The 17,315-nt window shown below is 50.1% G+C and overlaps 7 protein-coding genes across 7 annotated transcripts; 5 read left to right on the top strand and 2 right to left on the bottom strand.

Moving 5' to 3' along the window:
- Positions 1-427: 427 nt before the first annotated feature.
- On the top strand, positions 428-1,021 carry BC939DRAFT_501186 (uncharacterized protein; the record flags this gene model as incomplete). Its single annotated transcript, XM_051560136.1, has 1 exon — positions 428-1,021. One exon carries the CDS (start codon positions 428-430, stop codon positions 1,019-1,021), a length of 594 nt encoding a protein of 197 aa, XP_051414495.1.
- Positions 1,022-1,087: 66 nt separating this feature from the next.
- BC939DRAFT_501185 (uncharacterized protein) lies at positions 1,088-1,822 on the top strand (the record flags this gene model as incomplete). Its single annotated transcript, XM_051560135.1, has 1 exon — positions 1,088-1,822. One exon carries the CDS (start codon positions 1,088-1,090, stop codon positions 1,820-1,822), a length of 735 nt encoding a protein of 244 aa, XP_051414494.1.
- Positions 1,823-3,190: 1,368 nt separating this feature from the next.
- On the top strand, positions 3,191-3,853 carry BC939DRAFT_444865 (uncharacterized protein). Its single transcript, XM_051554743.1, has one exon. It carries the CDS (start codon positions 3,207-3,209, stop codon positions 3,699-3,701), a length of 495 nt encoding a protein of 164 aa, XP_051414493.1. The 5' UTR covers positions 3,191-3,206; the 3' UTR covers positions 3,702-3,853.
- Positions 3,854-4,809: 956 nt separating this feature from the next.
- On the top strand, positions 4,810-8,009 carry BC939DRAFT_86144 (uncharacterized protein). Its single transcript, XM_051561955.1, has 4 exons — positions 4,810-5,035; positions 5,142-5,216; positions 5,311-5,358; positions 5,474-8,009. The coding sequence occupies exons 1-4, from the start codon at positions 5,021-5,023 to the stop codon at positions 7,943-7,945; spliced, it is 2,610 nt and encodes an 869-aa protein (XP_051414492.1). The 5' UTR covers positions 4,810-5,020; the 3' UTR covers positions 7,946-8,009.
- A 250-nt stretch (positions 8,010-8,259) lies between these two features.
- BC939DRAFT_501183 (P-loop containing nucleoside triphosphate hydrolase protein) lies at positions 8,260-9,533 on the bottom strand (the record flags this gene model as incomplete). Its single annotated transcript, XM_051560134.1, has 5 exons — positions 8,260-8,600; positions 8,714-8,832; positions 8,927-9,094; positions 9,227-9,298; positions 9,403-9,533. The coding sequence occupies 5 exons, from the start codon at positions 9,531-9,533 to the stop codon at positions 8,260-8,262; spliced, it is 831 nt and encodes a 276-aa protein (XP_051414491.1).
- Positions 9,534-9,738: 205 nt separating this feature from the next.
- BC939DRAFT_444861 (uncharacterized protein) lies at positions 9,739-11,708 on the bottom strand. Its single transcript, XM_051554742.1, has 2 exons — positions 10,661-11,708; positions 9,739-10,552 (listed from the first exon to the last, which is right to left on the bottom strand). Exons 1-2 carry the CDS (start codon positions 11,625-11,627, stop codon positions 9,927-9,929), a joined length of 1,593 nt encoding a protein of 530 aa, XP_051414490.1. The 5' UTR covers positions 11,628-11,708; the 3' UTR covers positions 9,739-9,926.
- Positions 11,709-13,968: 2,260 nt separating this feature from the next.
- BC939DRAFT_444857 (uncharacterized protein) lies at positions 13,969-16,956 on the top strand. Its single transcript, XM_051554741.1, has 3 exons — positions 13,969-14,350; positions 14,621-15,280; positions 15,432-16,956. Exons 1-3 carry the CDS (start codon positions 14,290-14,292, stop codon positions 16,721-16,723), a joined length of 2,013 nt encoding a protein of 670 aa, XP_051414489.1. The 5' UTR covers positions 13,969-14,289; the 3' UTR covers positions 16,724-16,956.
- Positions 16,957-17,315: the final 359 nt, after the last annotated feature.

Raw genomic sequence — 17,315 nt, 5'->3', positions numbered from 1 at the left:
GATGTTATCTCATTGGTGTAGCGCTGTCGCCGTCTCTCCCCTTGATCCCCTCCATTCTTCAGCCTCTTTCCGGCATCCTTGACCTTTATCTACATCCAGTTACCTTGCGCTGCCAATTTTTTTCTTATATCAAGCACCCATTTTTCCCAGATCTTCACACATCCATATTCATCACCAACTTCTCGCATATTCACACCATGTACGCTGAGCCACCATTACCCAGACCAGTTTCACCTCCTGATGCCGCCTCTGCAGCGGCTAGCTAAAAAAACATCGCCCTCGATTGGGGAGCTGGACGGTTTTAAGTTTTAACCCAAGTAATTCCGCTCAACGAACATTGCCGATGGCGAATAAAACTATCTCGAGTGGCAGGTCGACCATTGCACAAGCCAAGGCGGCATTGTTTAAAAAGGCAGCACAAGCATCCATGTCCGCGACCTCGGTGATTGCCTCCAAGTGTTTGTCTATTAGCAGCATCAGCAGCGTGAACAGCTTCAGGAGAATCTCGCCCGCAACGCTTGTCAGCATGAACCCATTCCGCAGATCGTCCGGCAGTATCAGTAGTCTCAAAGATAACTTTATGGGAGTACTGGCATCTTCGTCTCCCACAAGCATTGTCAGCAACAGCTCCTTTAGGCGATCGCCTACCAGTAACGTAAGCAACTTTAAAGATCCCATCAATACATTTCAGTCGTCGTTCACCACGACAACTTTCACGCCCTCACCGTTCAGTAAATCGTCTGTCAGCAATAGCAGTGTAAAGGATTGCTTTGAGGCTGCCAGGATCACGTCTCTACGAAAAGACGCCGCCTCAAACTCTGCCTCTGGGTCCGAGCCCTCTTCTCCTCTGGCTCCAGTTGAAGCGACTCCAATCCAAACCGAAGTAACAGTCGATGGTAAAGTCGATTCAGACAAGGCAGACATTGAAGAACAGACCTTGAGCGTGAATAGCGTTGCGGCGATGGAAAGCACTGATACCAAGGCTAGCCATGCGAGGTTCGTCAAGGAAAAGTCAATGTAGATGCCGCTGCTATGATCGGAGATATCGCCGCGTCCTCCGAGGAAGCCTCTACGCAGGTTAAGGACCATGATTCTTCGGTCGGTGACGGCGCTGACCCGGCTGAGAAGGGTTCTGCTTCGGTTGACGACGTCTTTCGAGTTGAAAGAGCCACTTTTGAGGCCGAAAAAGTCTCTGATCCAATTCGTAACGCTACTCTTCCAATTGAAAATGTTCTTGTTCTTGCCGAGGAGGTTGTTGCTACAACGGTCGAGAAAGCTGCTGCTATTGCTTGTTGCTGCTCCACTGGGTGGAGTCTCTGTCCTAGTCAAGGATGCTGCTGTTCCAATAGAAGATATCCCTGTCCCTGTCGAAATGATCGCTACTGCTACTGAGAGCGCCGGTGCTCTATGGGATGAGACTGCTGCAATTATGGAGGATGCTTCCGCTTCGATTGCGATCAATGCCAATTCGGTTAATGAGATCGCCACTAATGATGGTGGGCCCCTTGTAGCGGCTGTAGCAGCAGCAGAGGTGTCTGCTCTTGTCGAGGATAATGATGTCCCAATTGATGTCACTGCTGCTCTAATTGAGAATACCGTTGTCCCAGCTGAGAGATCAGTTGTTTCAGTCCAGGATGCTGTTGCTCTAAATGAGGACGGTGCGCCATCCGATAATATCTCCGATTTCGAAGCGGACATTATAGCCCCAGCTGAGGACGCTACTGCATCAGCTGAAGACAATGGCGTCCAGCTGGAGAGTATTGTTGCACCAGTTGAAGATGTTGCTGTTCCAATCGAGGATGAGCAGCCTGGCAAAGATTAAAAGCCAAAGTTGTAAGTGATCGAAGCGATAATTGAGGTAGACGTCCTGAGCCTTGATATCGAGAGCGCAGGACGGAGCTCCGCACAGAAAGTCGATCCCAGTCGTCTTCCCAAATGCGTAAGTGCGGCTGCCTGTCAATGAAAGGGTTATCGTCAATGGCCATATCAATCCCAAGTAGATATTTTTAATAGGAGCGTACGTTTCTCAACCACCTAGTTCCGCTGGGCCCATGGAGATGAAGTTGTGAAGGTCACTGGTACATTTGCGACTGGAAAGGTATGAGCTTTCCGATCAAGACTGGATACTGCGTTTTGACAATACAAATTGACGCTGATACTGGCAACATCTGATCTTGCTCACGCCTTTAGAAACACTCTTGTTGAATAAGAATGGGGTGAATTTATTGGGACGGTCGAATTGGATAGGACACAGACCATTGTGAGCAGCTCAAAGTTCTTTTCGATATTTGTTTGAGGTGAAGGCTATGCTGCACTCTTGATTAACACGTTCTCTTTTGTTCGCACTTCAAGTTCATCGTTGATGGCGCGTGGAGGTGCTCGCCAAACTATTCAACCAAGCACGATCAAAACGTCAACATAAACAATATCCTCCCGCCTGCGACTCTGCACCAGGTCTGAGGAGAACAGTGCTCTCTGCTGTTCTTGAAGGATAACCGAGACCAGGGCATTAAGCTTTGCTTCAGAGGCGCTGTTTGTTTGCGCGCGATAGTACAAGCGTGTTGCTCGCCAGTAATAAAACCCATTGTTTGCATCAACTCGCACACCACAACCATTTCAGGAGTCTTCCTCATCGCAGCACCACAGATTCGATCCTATACTCTCCTCGATCAAGAAACTGACAGCAAACACAGCTCAGACACGCCTAGAGTAGCTTCGTACCAGCAAACTGCTAGTTCTCAACTCTGCATCGGCTTGTTCTTTTTCATCAGATCGCTCTTAACAGGGGATGACCTGCGGCTAGTTTTATCCAATGCTGACGCATCAACCTTCTTCCGTTTTTAACTTCTTTGCTTATAAGATATCTTTTCTTGAATTTCACATTAATCTGTACTTCGGCGGAATCCAGAACCAACTCTGGTATCCATAGATAATTCCACAATGTTCAGGACAAACCAAATTCCGCCCAGGCGCCTGCCCAGCCAGTCTAACGTCCACCAAAAAGTCAACGAAAAACAGAAAGCAGAAACCGAAAGCTGTATTCAACCCATCGTCTAGACGTGCTAGGGCCATTTCATCTGAGGCCGCTGGCACGGGTACACCCAAGTCCAGGAATCGAGCAGCCATCATGGACACGGCCCTCAATGCCATTTTTGGGACAGCTGTGTTGAACTGCGGCACCTTCCAACACAGCTAAGGGTCGGTTCATGAATGCTGACGAGGCAGAGCGGAACCGGTTCCACAAACACGTCGTTCACACAATTCAAGAGATGGTACGTGCAGCGACAGACGCGGTCAGATGTGATCAACAGATAATTGCGGCGTACATCGACGCTGTCACAGCTACCCGCCCTGGTCTGATGCGAGCAGACATCGATTACAGGGGAGAACAACTTGCCCAGCCAAGAGGCTTCCGCCACAATACCTTTTTCCAAAACATCCTCAGTGACATCATGACCATCCACGGCCAAGGGGACACAGCAGAGGAAAGACCACGAGCGGATGCCATGGCCAATGCCTGCGAGAGGGAAATAACAAGGAACTACAGGCACATTCTTTCCAACGCACATCAGACCATTCCAACGAGCAGCAGTATCCGGTCGGGCATGCCGAATTCTATGGGTCAGGTTGCCCTGATTCTTGCGGACCAGCTGCAGACGCATTTCCTGCGCAACACCGCCAAGCTGGTAGGGGAGGTGTGACGAAGTAACCCAGAGTGGATGAACGGTGGAGGTGCACGCATTATCCGGTCTATCGATTTGGAGAAAAGGACGTCGAGCGAGCACGATCAGATCAGCGCTTTTTGATCGAGAGGCACATTGTGTCGGTGCTGGAAGTGCAGCGACAACTCCGTTCCTTCTATTCATCAGCGTTATTCAAGATAAAGAAGTAGCACTCCAAGCAGGCGAAAGGAGCGACCTCGACAAGGGCATCCCACGGGCAATGAGTGCCGCTGGATGCAGCGGGAAGTGACAGCCAGGAATGACAAGACCGGTGTTTGTGGTGGGGGATGCAGAGTTTGGAAACAAGTAGGGCCCCGTTTTGCACCAGCAATTCATAACAGCCTTGAAAAAGAAGATAATACACTACACAAAATTGATGATAGTGGTTTGCACTACTACGGCACGCAGCAGCAACAACAGCAGCAGCAGCAACAACAACAACAAGAACAACAACAACAACATTGAGCGCCGTGTGGGGCGGCAGTGTGGACATAGTGGAGTATGAAAAAGAGCTGTATCACTATCTCTTGTTACAGAAAATTGAGGGTCGATAGACTAAATGATAGGTTCTTAAAGTGTAACAATCAAAGTTGACTCCTACGCAGCGTTTTTCTGACGCAGGTATATCGAGCTGAAGTGGTGGAGACCATGCTTTGATAGTGCAGTCATTATGAAGCAGCCCAAGCCAAGTGGTGTCCGGTGGCACTAAAGCTTTGTACGTAATAAAGCCATGGATTGCTCTAATATCCTGAGACGCAAGGAGGATCATGATGATCCATATCTGATAACGACGAGCAGCATGGAGCTAACCGCGTCCTCTTCACACTGCTGTGTTCCCCCCTCCCTCATGCCTTGGCTGCACATGTCTGTGCTGTGCGCCTCGCTTAATTTTGATTGCATGTTCCAATGGTTTCTGCCTCCATCTGATAAGCAACGTGCCGTAATAAGCTAGCACCAGCTCGTAGCCGCAGACCCCAGGCGGGCATTGGGGTGGATGTGTTGTATGTCTGTGTCTTTTTTGTTGACTGCTGTGGGCTCATGCAGCCGCCTTCTCATTTGTCTTGCAGCTGCAGCCACAGCTATCCCTCTCCTGGCCTGCCTCTCTTCTCTCCCTTCTCTTTCTCTCTCTCTGTCTCTCTCTCTCCTCCCGCTTAAAAAACGCCACCAGGAAAGAGCAGGATCAACCGTCTCCCGCTCGAATCTCACTTTCAACCCACACCAGCATCGCCTGCACATCCCTCTTCTTCCTCAGTTCCATCTTTGCAACTCTCGTAGCGAATGATCCTCGCCAACGCTTCATGGCCCTGAACATGGTACACGATCAAACCTCCCCCTTCCACCCACCAGATCAGCTGCATACCTCAGCCCCCTACTGCAAAACTTGCTAATGTGCCCTTTTTCTTCGTCTTTCCTCCTCAGAGCGACAGCTACAGTTCCTCAAAAGACTTGGAGCCCTTTTCCCACTTTTCATATCAGGCATCCTCTCAATTGGACGTAAGTTACTTACCTCTTGACATTGCTTCAGTATTACAGTCCCTGCTATGCTGTGCAACCTGTACTAACAATCGCCCGCCTTCCCCTGCTATAGTTCACATTCTACTCGCCCCCGCACGATGATGGATCAAAGGATAGCCCTGTAAGGATAATGACAGGCTATACAAATCTTGTTCAGTGGATGCAGGGATGCGACATTTGCTCACGCCTTTTTAATGTGCAGTATAACCAATCGTCTTCCCAACTTTTTGGTGCAGGTCGCAGCAACATTCAATGTACCAATGCCTGAGCACCTGCCTTCTCTGGGGCTCACAGGGGATGCGAACCTGGATGACCTGTTGAATCTGGAAGAATCAGCAACCCCGAGAAAAAGAGATCGTGGAGAGCGAATTGTATGGACGCCAGAAGAGGATGAATATCTCCGTACAGCGGTCCAGTTGTATGGCGACAAGACCGAAAAGTGGGCCAAGATTGCAGCTTGTGTGCCAGGAAGAACCAACAAGAACTGCAGAAAGCGTTGGTTCCACTCACTCGACCCAAAGCTCAAGAAAGGCCCATGGACTGAAGAGGAGGATCATCTGCTCAAGACGGGTGTGCAGATGTTCAAAGGACAGTGGAGTAAGATCGCGGAACGTATACCAGGACGAACGGATGATCAATGCGCAAAGCGGTGGCGGGAAGGACTGGACCCATTGATCGACAGAGCAGCATGGACCCCAGAGGACGACCTCTTATTGCTTCAAAGGTTCGAGGAGTTTGGTAGTCAGTGGCAAAAGATCGCCTTGGCCTTTCCCGGAAGACCTGGACTGCATTGCCGGAACCGGTGGAGAAAACTGCAAAGGAGTTTGAATCACATGAAGCGGACCAGCAAGAGACGGAGTCAGGGGAGCGGAAGCGATCATGCAGCTATCATGTCGGAAACGCGGCGACTAGAGGCTCTTCTGGACTCTCATAACGACGACATGGACATGGACATGCTTAACTTCAATTCGGCGGAGGATGTGTTGTTGCTGCAGGACGCCTATTTGGATGATGATTTTGCGCTGGAACACGGGATTATGCTGGAAGAGGATGGCTCGATAACTATTGCCAAGGACACCAAGGCCGAAGCGGAGCAGAATGAGTCCGAGGACGACAAACCGTATGGCTGTGCGGTGCTCGACTGCTCCTTTGTGAGCTCCTCTCCATCGCTCCTATTCTACCATTTCAAAGCGTCGCATGCTGGAGTGACGGTCGAGAAGCCCTTTCGATGCACGATGCCCGGATGCGAAACACGAAAGCGATACAAGAACATCAACGGACTCCAGTATCATGTTACTCACGCCAAAAACTCGCCAGGACATTCGACGCATGGACACTCGCCATCTGTAGAAGATGGAGCAGATCCCTCAAGGGCAGCCCGCGCGGGCAGCCAGACCATACCCGTCATCCATGGCAGTCACGATACCCCGCGAACCAGGACCTCATCGCCACGCAACGACTTGCGCATAACGATGTCCGGCGCCACATTCGACCCCTCCAAAATCACTCTTTCGAATGCTCCTACACCAGCAGAAATACAACTTCAGCTACATCAATCTCGACAGGACCTTTCGCAACCACCAAGTGCACCTCATCTTTCTCACAGCGCCTTCAACATACCGCACAACGTATCGTCACTCGAAGGATCTGTAGTGTCCTCACGGGCATCCTCTGGAGCGTCCTCTCCGCAGATCCAACGTACCGTCTTCCACTGTCCGGAGCTTGGATGCAGTCAGAGCTATCATCAAATCCATGAACTCAATATACACATGACGAACAGCCATATTCGCCATTCTATGTCTGTCGGGGGCAGCGACACCATGTATGGGCCCGATACGGCGATTGTTTCTCGGGACAACCACCGCGCTGAGTTCGACATCGATATGACGGACCTGACTTCGGGAGCCGCATCGCCCATGGACAGCAGCCTTTTGTTGCTGGAGGAGCCGCTCCTTCGCAACCAATTAGACGCAGGTAATCGTATGAGTCTTGATCTGGGTCCCCTCCCGGGCACGCCGTTGGACAGTAACACTTGCGGCAGCAGCAATGTTAATGCCAGTGATGGTCTGAACGAGTTCGAAGCGCTTAGTGGCAAGGATTGCTTCTTTGCAACTCCTGTTGCCAATTCTCTGCAGAGTCCAATCCCCTTTACCAGCCATATCAACGTGAGCACCCATGAGCCTTTGTCCATTCAAACGACATCAGCATCAGCACCAGTACCAACGCCAGCATTGGCGGCGGCTATTGTTATAACGACGACAGCATCTGGTAGTGCCAATCCGATAGCAAGCTTTACCGTTGCCAATCTTGTACCCACGGCGCTACCGACCGTCCAATCACAGAAGTCGAGCAGGGGGCAAACCAGTCGATCTGGAGTAGCCAAGAGGTTCGCATGCTCTGCAGCAAACTGCAACAAATCCTATGCAGGTGCCACCACACTGAACAACCACATCCGGAATGACCATCCGGAGCTGTATGCCAGCACGAGCGGCACTGGTTCGACGGCATCGGGTCAGCGCACAATGGTATCTATGGATATCCCGAATTCACCTGAGCCTTCAAAGGACGACGGCAGTGATGTGGCGGATGACATGCCGTACAAGTGCCTTGTCCCAGGATGCGGCAAGGGCTACAAAAATATCAACGGCCTCAAGAACCACTTACTACAGACTCATGGATCGACCCCAAAAACGAGCACGGCCGCATGACACTTTCCCTCTTTTTTTTAGCTCCTTCGATTGACAAATTAATTATTACCACTTTAGAAAGGCTGCTATGCCTGTATATACATGTTTAGAAAAATGTAGCGTTCTTTCTGCTTTCAAGCGTCATTGACTATGGTGTTCTCAAGTCCTCAGAGCAAATTATATGGGTATTAGTGCCCGAAGGCACCCATTTTATTTTCATCCGCGCTATTTGGGATGGTGTATGATGGTGATTAAACGGAAATCTATCGTTTGACGGCATTCGATGACATGGCTTTCCTGATCTCATTTCTCCGCACTGAAAAACAAAAAACGGCCTAATGTCCGCTGCCAGCGGGCGTGCCCTTGGAGGACGATGAAGATGTGGAAGCGTGGGATGTGGAGGTGCTACGACTGGCCTCGCCCTTTTGATGTCCATTGCTACTTCTGTTAGCGGCACTTCCGTTTCCCTTTCCATGTCCGTGGACACCATCCTCCTCGACAGTGATGCCCAAGGGACTGCTAGGCTCGCTGTCATCTCCGCCACGCATGGTGAGTGTTCCGGCCGAGGAGACACGCTTGGCCTGTTGAGGGTTGTGGGTGACCCAGATGCAATTGAGTTGCCGGAGTGTCTTTTCAACTTTGTTACAGCTCTCCTCGTCCAGCGCCGATGTTGGTTCTAGGAAGAAAATGTCAAAGTTGGGTCCGAGAGCATGAGATGGAGATTGTTTAGTGGAATCAGTGAAATGGTTTTATCGAATCATGCCTGAGAATTCGAGATCTTTTTCGTACCATCGAGAAGCAAGATCTCTGGGCGGAAGGAGCATGCGATTGCCAGAGAGATGCGCTGCATCTCTCCACCTGAGAGGCTGTTCCATTTGCTGTGCCAAAGTTCCGGGCGAACTCCCCAGCTGTAGTTGAGACAAGTCGAGCGGAAGGAAGAATATTAGAACAAGCGAGCAAGAAGATGTTCAATGACCTCCATTTTTTGATTGAAGACCTTACTCGAGTCCGATCTGAACAGGATCGTCATAGTTATCGTTTTTCTTGTGGGTCTTGAACTTTCTGACCTCCTCCAAAAAGTCAAGAGGCGTTCCCTCCATGACGGCGGTGCGCTGAGGGATATACATGACCTTTGTTCTCCAGTTAGCGATCCCCCACTGATCTGGAGTCCTATCGTTTGTCAGAGAGGATTACAATTGCAGCGAGTCAGCAAAAAAAAAGAGAAAAAAAAAAAGCACGCCGGAGGTAGATGACCATATATGGCAGGTGGAGGTCATTATGCGCATCGAGCTTTTTTCATACTTGTCTTGGAGATAAACTTGGCCCTCGTCCATGGAGAGGAGCTGATTGATGCACTTGAGGAGAGTTGATTTACTACAGAGACATTCCAACATGACAGACGATCAGCTGTTGGCATTGCTCATTCGGACTCTTTTGCGTGCATGGCACACGAGGAGTTGTGATGGAGAGCGACTTACCCGACACCAGAGGGCCCAGTGACGGTTAGGACGCCTTGCTTGACCTCGATATCGATGTTGCGGAAGAGCCAGGACCCATCCTCTTTCTTTTTGCCTAGGCCCTTGGCGCTGAAGAGGACTTGAGAGGACATTGTAGAGTTGTTTTTATGGGGTGATGGTGATGGGACCGACGGAGGGAGTTTGTGTTTGAGCGTGTAGATAGATGGTGGTGGTATGAGGAGTGGAATATAAAAAAAAAAAGAAAGCGTTCAAAATGATGACACGACCGCCAAAGTTAGTCGTTCAACTTAATTGAGGGGTGGATCTCTGTGCTTCCTAAAAAAAAATTCGTAGACTACCGCAAGCGACCGGCTGAGTTTCGCAAGTACCCCATTTCCATCGTCACCATTCCTTCTACTGTCGCACAACCGCTCTATCTCACCATCTCCCGTAACAGCAACACCATATCATCACAATCCCAATATCTCAATTGACTATATTCACTATTCACTTCCTTTGAAACGCTTTATATAGCTTGACTACCGCTACATGGCAAAGTATCCGTCCCTCCTCGAGGATGCATTGGCTATCTCAGCAGGCGTTGGCAGCGTCAACACAATGTCTGGCATATATTGTTTGTTTATCTCCTGTTCCTTTGTTGGTGGGCGCTGCTGAGGTACAAACGTTGCCGGGGATGCCGTCGCGTCCCTTTGACTGCTGCTATCACCACCGATCCCGCCACCTCTTGCGGGCGTCGTGGACGACACTAGCTGCTGTTGTTGTAACCGCGACGGGGGATTCCCCAGATCTGAAGTTCCTGTATCGTTTAGGTTTGGTAGCTGTACTTGCTGTATGGTACTATTCTTTTGTATTCGAGAATACTGCCGTGCTGAAGATTGTTGACTGAAAGATGTGGGAGTAACCGTAGCAGTTCTGGGAATACCACCAACAATTCCGTAGCAACCACTGATGCCTCCAATCGAGGACAAGATTTGACCCGTCGCTGTCAGTGGCATTGGTGGATGTCTCTCGCCCGGTGGAAGGAATACTACGCCTTCTGCAGCCCGCAGTGCTGGGTCGTACTGGGACGGAACATGATGATGATGATGCTGCTGCTGTTGCATTGGATATTCGTTAGTGGATGGTTCTGGCGGTTGGTATTGAGCCCTGCCTGTTTTGACGATAGAATTTGAGTTGAAGGTGGTGGCGACATCATCAGAAGCCATACTCGATAGTAGCGCGTTACTTGCAGTCGAGGCAGACGAGAGTGCTGACTTACGAAAGGGATCGTGCGGAGGTGCTGGTTTGTTGGTTGTGCGTATAGGGAACTGCTGTTGGCCAAATCTTTGTTGTCGTTGATGCTGCCGGTCTGGCGTTTGCTGCCTTTGCGAATTCTGATCTAATGGATGTGGGGCAGACTTCACGATGCCATCCTCCGTCGACAGCTCTGCCTTATCCCCAGGAGTAGGATCTGGGGTCTTATCCGTAGGGTCGTCGACATTAAGGTACTGAAGTGGTGACCCTGGTTCCGAACTGATGGCACTCTGCCGGCAAGCTGGAGGAGGTGATAGTGTAAACGTACCATGATGAGTGAATGCCAAATGCCCTTCTCGTTCAGAGACCATTATTGGTGGCAGAGCTTTGTCCAACTGCATTTGACCATCTGATAGCGCATCCGGGTAAGGACTATGACCCTGCTCATTTGATGGACAGGTTTGATTTGCAGGCACCCGTGGTTGCTGGTCTGAGGTCTCCAGATTAGCGGTAGATTCACAGCGTTTGCTCTGAGGCTGGTGGTGTGGGAACATCGGGTCGGGGTCTCCAGAACGCTGATGCGGTGTCTGCATGGGCCCGAGTGGATAATTGGCCGATTTTCGAGGCGAAAGTGGTGGTGAGAACATGGTCTTTAAGTCTCCAGCGTCTGCACTCGCACCTGTACCGACACCGGCACCGATCCCAGAAGCATTCGTGCTGTCAGCGTTGATGGCTGAAAATGCTCTTATCTGCTTTGGGCTGCCGACAGCCATGTGCGCATGGACTGTGAGGGCGTTGGAATGGTGCATGGGGATCATCCTAGTCAGATTCTGCTCCTGCTGTAGCTGCTGTTCAAAAATGCGCTGAGCCTCCAATTGAACGCGAAAGTGCTTCTGTTCCTTCCATTGGTCCAACTTCTTGTAGTTAAGAATCAGACCGTCGAGCGGAGGGATCAACTTGACGTACGAGAGCATAAAGAAGGCAAGTCCCATGCATACGACAATGATACCTCCGTAAAGATTGAAGGGGATACGGGAGGCGACCAGGCAGCCAAAGCTAGTGAGAGATGATCACATTAATCGGCGGGACTGGATTAAAGGAGCTCTTTGTCGATCTTGTAGTTACCAGGCTAGCCACTTACAATAAATAGGTCATTCCTCTTCCGCGATACGTGCACTATCAATGAGCATCAGCAAACAGCTTTGGTTGTTAGCGACCAGGCGTATTACCGGTATTTTGTAGTACACATAGCCGGGTTGCTTTACCAAGAATCGAAAGTACTCGTATGTCAGTTGAGGCAGACGAATTTCGGACACGACTAAAAGACATGCAAATGATCTATCCGTAAAGAAATGTAAGCGGAGGGTTATGGAAGGTGGTTTCTTCGCAGGCACTAACGGCATCCATGGCGAAAACAGCGTCTCTTACGCAGCAAAGGCATTGAGGATGATGAAGTTGACAGAGGCTTCCACAATGTTGAGGCATGCTGCCACAAAGATAATCAAATATAGCGCAATGTTGAGGGCATTGATGAAGAGGGATAGGATGATCCCTCGTCGACCAAGACGCGGCATATTCGCAGAGGGCCAAGCGATCGATGGCGCTCTATAGCAGATACTGTCTCTGGATACAGAGACAATGGGAAGCGGGGCAGAGGTCCAGTCAGTCGTGCAGGGAAATGGGAAGTTATGCGCAGCTCAGGGAGATGAACTTTTTGCGGCGTAGCGATAGTGTTTGATAGTGCGATACCAAGCGCGCCGTTGAGGGAAGGGAGTAAAAGAGATCAGGTCCGGCATCGGGTTGGTGCATTCGTCTTAGATCAGTGGGGGAGAGAGAGATTCCAGGATGATGGTGATGGCTCCCTCCCCTCTGTTTGGGCGATGCGATTTCGAGTTGGAATCCGAATCTCATTTGCGCGACGGAGTGAGTGAGGGAATGAATGGAGAGGATTGTTCATTTCCAAATGAGAGCTGTTCTGATTCCAGCCTGGCACCAGGACCATATGAGTATGGGGCAGAAACGATGGGCTCTTTCTTTCAAAGGAGCGCATAGAGTAAGCTCGGGAGTGGAATGGAGTTGCTTAGGTGCGCCGGGGTCCCAGATGAGTGTGTACTGGATCCCATCCATTTTTGCTGCGCCCAAATGGCATCACACACATCATACACATGCCAATCCTATTCAACACTACACAGCAGCCGCCAATGCAAGACCATTCTACCCCAGGATAATGTTTTTTTTTTTTTATAACCCTGGTAGACTATCGACCAGCTACTCTTGAGTGCAGTATAGAAGGGATGAGTAGCAGTAGGGTGACAATTGTCATGCATCTTCTTGTACTGATCGATCAGGGGATGATGTTGCCGCAGTCTTGGCGGTTAAGTACTATGATCATCATTGTCGTCATCATCATCAAACGTCGCCAGGAAGAAAACCGCCTATGAGACTTAGCACTCAAAGCTTCAACGCAGACTGCTTCAGTCGTTGATATTTATCGGGGCATTGATAGACTATGCGGATGTGTCATGTCATGCCGATCTCCCAGGCTCAGGGAACTCTCTGCATAGATGTATGGCTCACTCTCTTTGCCCCCTTCAAAAAAAAAGGGACCCAAGAGTCAGACGCATGACCTCTTTGCTCCCTAGACAGAGGTGAAGAAGCAAAGAAGTAAAGAAGAAATGAAGTAATGGAAAGGAAGTAAAGTAAAGTAATAAGCATGACTGCTCAGAAAGCACGAGGACGCGCACGCTAGAGCGGTACCATGGAAAAATAGAGAAAAAAGTGCGACCGAGAGAGAGGGGAGGGTGTGTGAATCTGGCCCACCTCCTCGGGAGTCAACATCGGCTTCACGGAGGTGCATTTGTGCGCATGCCGCTGGTGCCTCGTCTGGGTGGGTATGCGAGGATTGCAATATACTCACACCAATCCCCGTTGAGGATGGCCGGCTGACAGTGGGGTGCTGTTTGCACCTTCTTTTTCTCGCCCCACCCAAACTACACATTTCTACTGCCCGCACATTCCTATCAGGACGAGCGTGTGAGGGAATAATGGGGCGAATTTGGCCAGAACGACCAGAAGAGGGATTATTTCTTTCGTGAAGAAATATGCCTCATGGCTCACGGCGATACCGTTGCAGCCGTATGCTGGCATTGGCCCCGCATGTCCTTGGTGAATGCACCAGTAGCCAGCTCTTTTTTCGTTTGTCTGCCAGCATGTGGCATGGAATGTTGGGTGTTGCTGTTATAGACCATACAAATGCGTGCGAATGAACATGTGTGCTGCGGGCGAGGAGCTATTAAAAGATTCCGGGGACTCGACGCCGACTCCAGGTGCTTTCTCTTCTTTTCCCTCCTTTAACAGCTATAAACCCTCTCTCTCGCCTTTACACCTGTCCGAGCTCGACTTTTCTCATTGCCATCCCTCATCCTTCTGCGCATCAGCATCTCATCAATCTGCAATCATTCACACATTTGACACACAGCCTTTTTTATACTGAATACTCTTCCCTGCTTCTGGTAGTACAAAAGAACACTGTTCCTGTAGCACACACCACAAGTCACATCCAACTACGCCCTTCGCCCAACCCAAAAAACCCTCCGCATACACAAAAAAAAAACAACCAAAAAACCAGAACCAGGAATCGCAAGCATTATCAACATGGCCCCCGCCAAGAAACACGTCGTCATCATCGGAGCCGGTGTCTCCGGTCTCGCCGCAGGTAAGGCAGTAACCTGTCTCTGTCACGGGCATCCGCTTCTCCGCTTCTCCGGCAGTGGAAACACACCAATTCCCTGTGGTGCAAGAAAGGAAGGGAAACACTGACAGCAGTAGGAAAACCTTTGTTGCTTTCCAATGCAAACGCTGCGATAGAACCGACGTTTCCCTTTCATTCAAACCATTTCGCTCTCTTTATGCCTCTGCATATAACTATATATCCCGCGCGAAAACATATGATCGTCTCGCTTCAAATATCACTTGTTCATGCCAGCTCACGAGCTGTCCAAACATCCCTCCTCGATTCAGGTGACCGTTCTTGAGGCTAGAAATCGCATCGGAGGAAGGCTTGATACGCAGCGCAATCTCTTCTCTGGCAAGCTCGGGGACATCCCCATCGACTTTGGGGCTTCCTGGATTCATGGTGTCGATCCTTCCAATCCGCTCGTGAGCCTTGCCAAGGTCGCTGGTGCGCGCCTCGAGGCCACCAACAGCGATGTGATCTATCCCTGCCCTGGCGAGAATGCATTGGAGCAAGAGGAGAGCAACCATTACTGGGCTGTCCTCTGGGATATCTTTGGCAGGGCGCAGGAGCACTCGCGAATGAATCGGGATCAAATTGAGACCGAAATTTCATTCAAGGAATGGCTGGACGAGTTCCTTGCAACAAGACAGTCGGACGACCCACAGGCACCAAAATACATGTCCAAAGCGGAACTCAAGGTTGTGCCATTGTTGGCACAATTCTGGGCGGACGAGAACGCCATTCCCCTGGACAAGGTCTCTCTCAAATACATGGACGCCGAGGATATGCCTCCAGGCGACCACTGCATCATGGCCGACGGCTACGACAGGGTGCTAGATGTACTCTGTAAGGGCATGAAGGCTGTTGACATTCGTCTCGAGCATATTGTAAACCGGATTGAGTACAATGGTGAGTGTGCTTATGAAGAAAGAAAAAAAAGAAAAAAAAGTGTTCCATGCATCCTTGGTAGATAGCCAAACACATGATGAACTGACACATTTGGAGCAATACTCTTAACCGCTTCAGCAAACCCTTCTGTCTTTGTCATTTGAGATTACAGAATCCAATGTGAGAATCTTCACCAACAAGCGCTCGTTCACAGCTGACGTGGTGCTGGTCACCCTTCCTCTTGGAGTCCTCAAATCGAACTCCGTGATATTCTCGCCTCCTTTGCCAGAGCGAAAACAAACTGCGATCAGGCGTCTCGGCTTCGGCACCATGGTTAAGGTCGTCATGTCCTTCCCCACCTGCTTCTGGCCCACGGACAAGCACTTCATCAATTTCTTACCCATACCTACGACTAGTATACCCAGTGCCAGCCTCTGCCGCCACCTCAATGAGCGACAGATGCTGGCGTTGACGATCTATATGAGCGACCTTGCTAACTATACGTCGCTCATGCCCATTCATGGGGCCCCTATTCTGATTGGCTACATGGCTAATGAATCGGCCGAGGCCTTTGAAAAGTTGTCTGAAGAAGAGGCGATGGAGGTCCTGGTCTGCCAACTGTCGCACTACTTTGATGTCCTCGTCAAGGACCCTGCTGCATCAAGACCGACGCGCGTGTTCATGACTCGATGGAATGCCGATCCCTATGCGCGAGGCTCTTATACTAGTATACCCGTCGGAGCACATCAATCTGATCTCGCCGAGTTTGAGATCCCCGTCGGAGTACGCTCAGTGATGATGGAAACGAGCGAGCCTCAGAGAGCAAGCAAGTACACAGTCGCCGCTATGGAGGGTTTGGAGATCGAGAAGGAGGAGTACCAAGGCGCTGTCTCTAATTACAATGGCACCAAGAAGGTCATCCCGAGCCGTAGCAACTGGGTGTCAGCCTTGGATGCATCGAATGCCTTCAAGAACTTCCATAAGATCCGTCTCGTGGACTTTTCTCAAGGTCTCAGGAACCAGTCCAGCAACTTAGCGCCAATGAATGATGTGGATGCTGACAACGGTCACCGCAATGGTCGCAAAAGTCGCAATGGCCGTACAGCCTCTAATCGATTCTGCAATGCCCTCATCCCGCGTTCCCATATGAACAGTGTCAACATTCGTTCGCCTGCCGTTGGAACCCAATTTATGGTCATTCGCGACCTCCGTTTTGAGGACGTTATTCCCCTCGTGGAGTTGGATCCTTTGAGTATTAATGGGGGTACGAATGCGAAACATGGTACGAGCCCATTCAAGAAGAAACCAACGACGATTGTGAAGGCTGTTAGTGTGGACGACTCTATTCGAGGAAGGATACACTTTGCGGGCGAGCACACGACTCCAACGTCGTTTGCCAGTGTCCACGGTGCGCTGATGACTGGACGACGTGAGGCCGCCAAGATCTTGACTCAGGTCTTTTGAGCGAATGGCAGCCATTCCTCTGAGGAACGTGCTTCGAAGGTAGATTAGAAGTGTTTGTTTCCGATCTGCAGTAAAGCCTAAAGGCAATAAAGTGTAAGCACGAAGCACAGCCCGATAAAATACTCTTGGACGATATTACAGCCATGCAAGGGTAGTGTACTTTAAGATAGGTTCAAACATTGCTGGCTCAGACCATGTACCATTTATTTTGTTGGCCCGTCTACAAACATGGGTGCTTACTATGGCAATGGTCAATAAAAGAAAAGGCCGAAATTTCCCCGGAGATGTCCTTGGGTCCAGACACGTAGCACAGCAGAGGATGAGTCGGAGGAATAGCCATGTCTAATCGTCCTTCTGTTTTGGCCGTTTTTTCATTTCTTTTTGTTGTCACTGTTTTCATTTGAACGGATACTAAGGACCTGCAGCTCTCGCCACGTTAATGCTGCCACCCTGAAATGAAAACGGCAAGAGGGCAGAAAGGTGACCAATAAGCAGCACCAGAAAAATAAACAAGTTTTGTGTAGCCACCCCTAGTCTACTCAACAAGGCGCAAACAAAACGCTAGCCACCGCGTTTCAAGTGATGCATTGCA

This window comes from Gamsiella multidivaricata, assembly GCF_025024155.1.
Source record: "Gamsiella multidivaricata strain RSA 2152 chromosome Unknown BC939scaffold_17, whole genome shotgun sequence".
NCBI lineage: Eukaryota > Fungi > Mortierellomycota > Mortierellomycetes > Mortierellales > Mortierellaceae > Gamsiella > Gamsiella multidivaricata.
This window is presented reverse-complemented; position numbering and strand designations above follow the sequence as displayed.

Bases quoted from the DNA above. Each gene is read 5' to 3' on its own strand.
- BC939DRAFT_444865 (XM_051554743.1), top strand. From the start codon at position 3,207: ATGAATGCTGACGAGGCAGAGCGGAACCGGTTCCACAAACACGTCGTT.
- BC939DRAFT_86144 (XM_051561955.1), top strand. The intron at 5,217-5,310 runs GTAAGTTACTTA...CCCCTGCTATAG, and splicing joins AGGCATCCTCTCAATTGGAC to TTCACATTCTACTCGCCCCC. The intron at 5,359-5,473 runs GTAAGGATAATG...TTTTTGGTGCAG, and splicing joins ATGGATCAAAGGATAGCCCT to GTCGCAGCAACATTCAATGT.
- BC939DRAFT_444861 (XM_051554742.1), bottom strand. From the start codon at position 11,627: ATGGGACTTGCCTTCTTTATGCTCTCGTACGTCAAGTTGATCCCTCCG. The intron at 10,553-10,660 runs GTAAGTCAGCAC...TCGTCAAAACAG, and splicing joins ACCTCCGCACGATCCCTTTC to GCAGGGCTCAATACCAACCG.
- BC939DRAFT_444857 (XM_051554741.1), top strand. From the start codon at position 14,290: ATGGCCCCCGCCAAGAAACACGTCGTCATCATCGGAGCCGGTGTCTCC. The intron at 14,351-14,620 runs GTAAGGCAGTAA...TGTTCATGCCAG, and splicing joins TGTCTCCGGTCTCGCCGCAG to CTCACGAGCTGTCCAAACAT. The intron at 15,281-15,431 runs GTGAGTGTGCTT...TTGAGATTACAG, and splicing joins AAACCGGATTGAGTACAATG to AATCCAATGTGAGAATCTTC.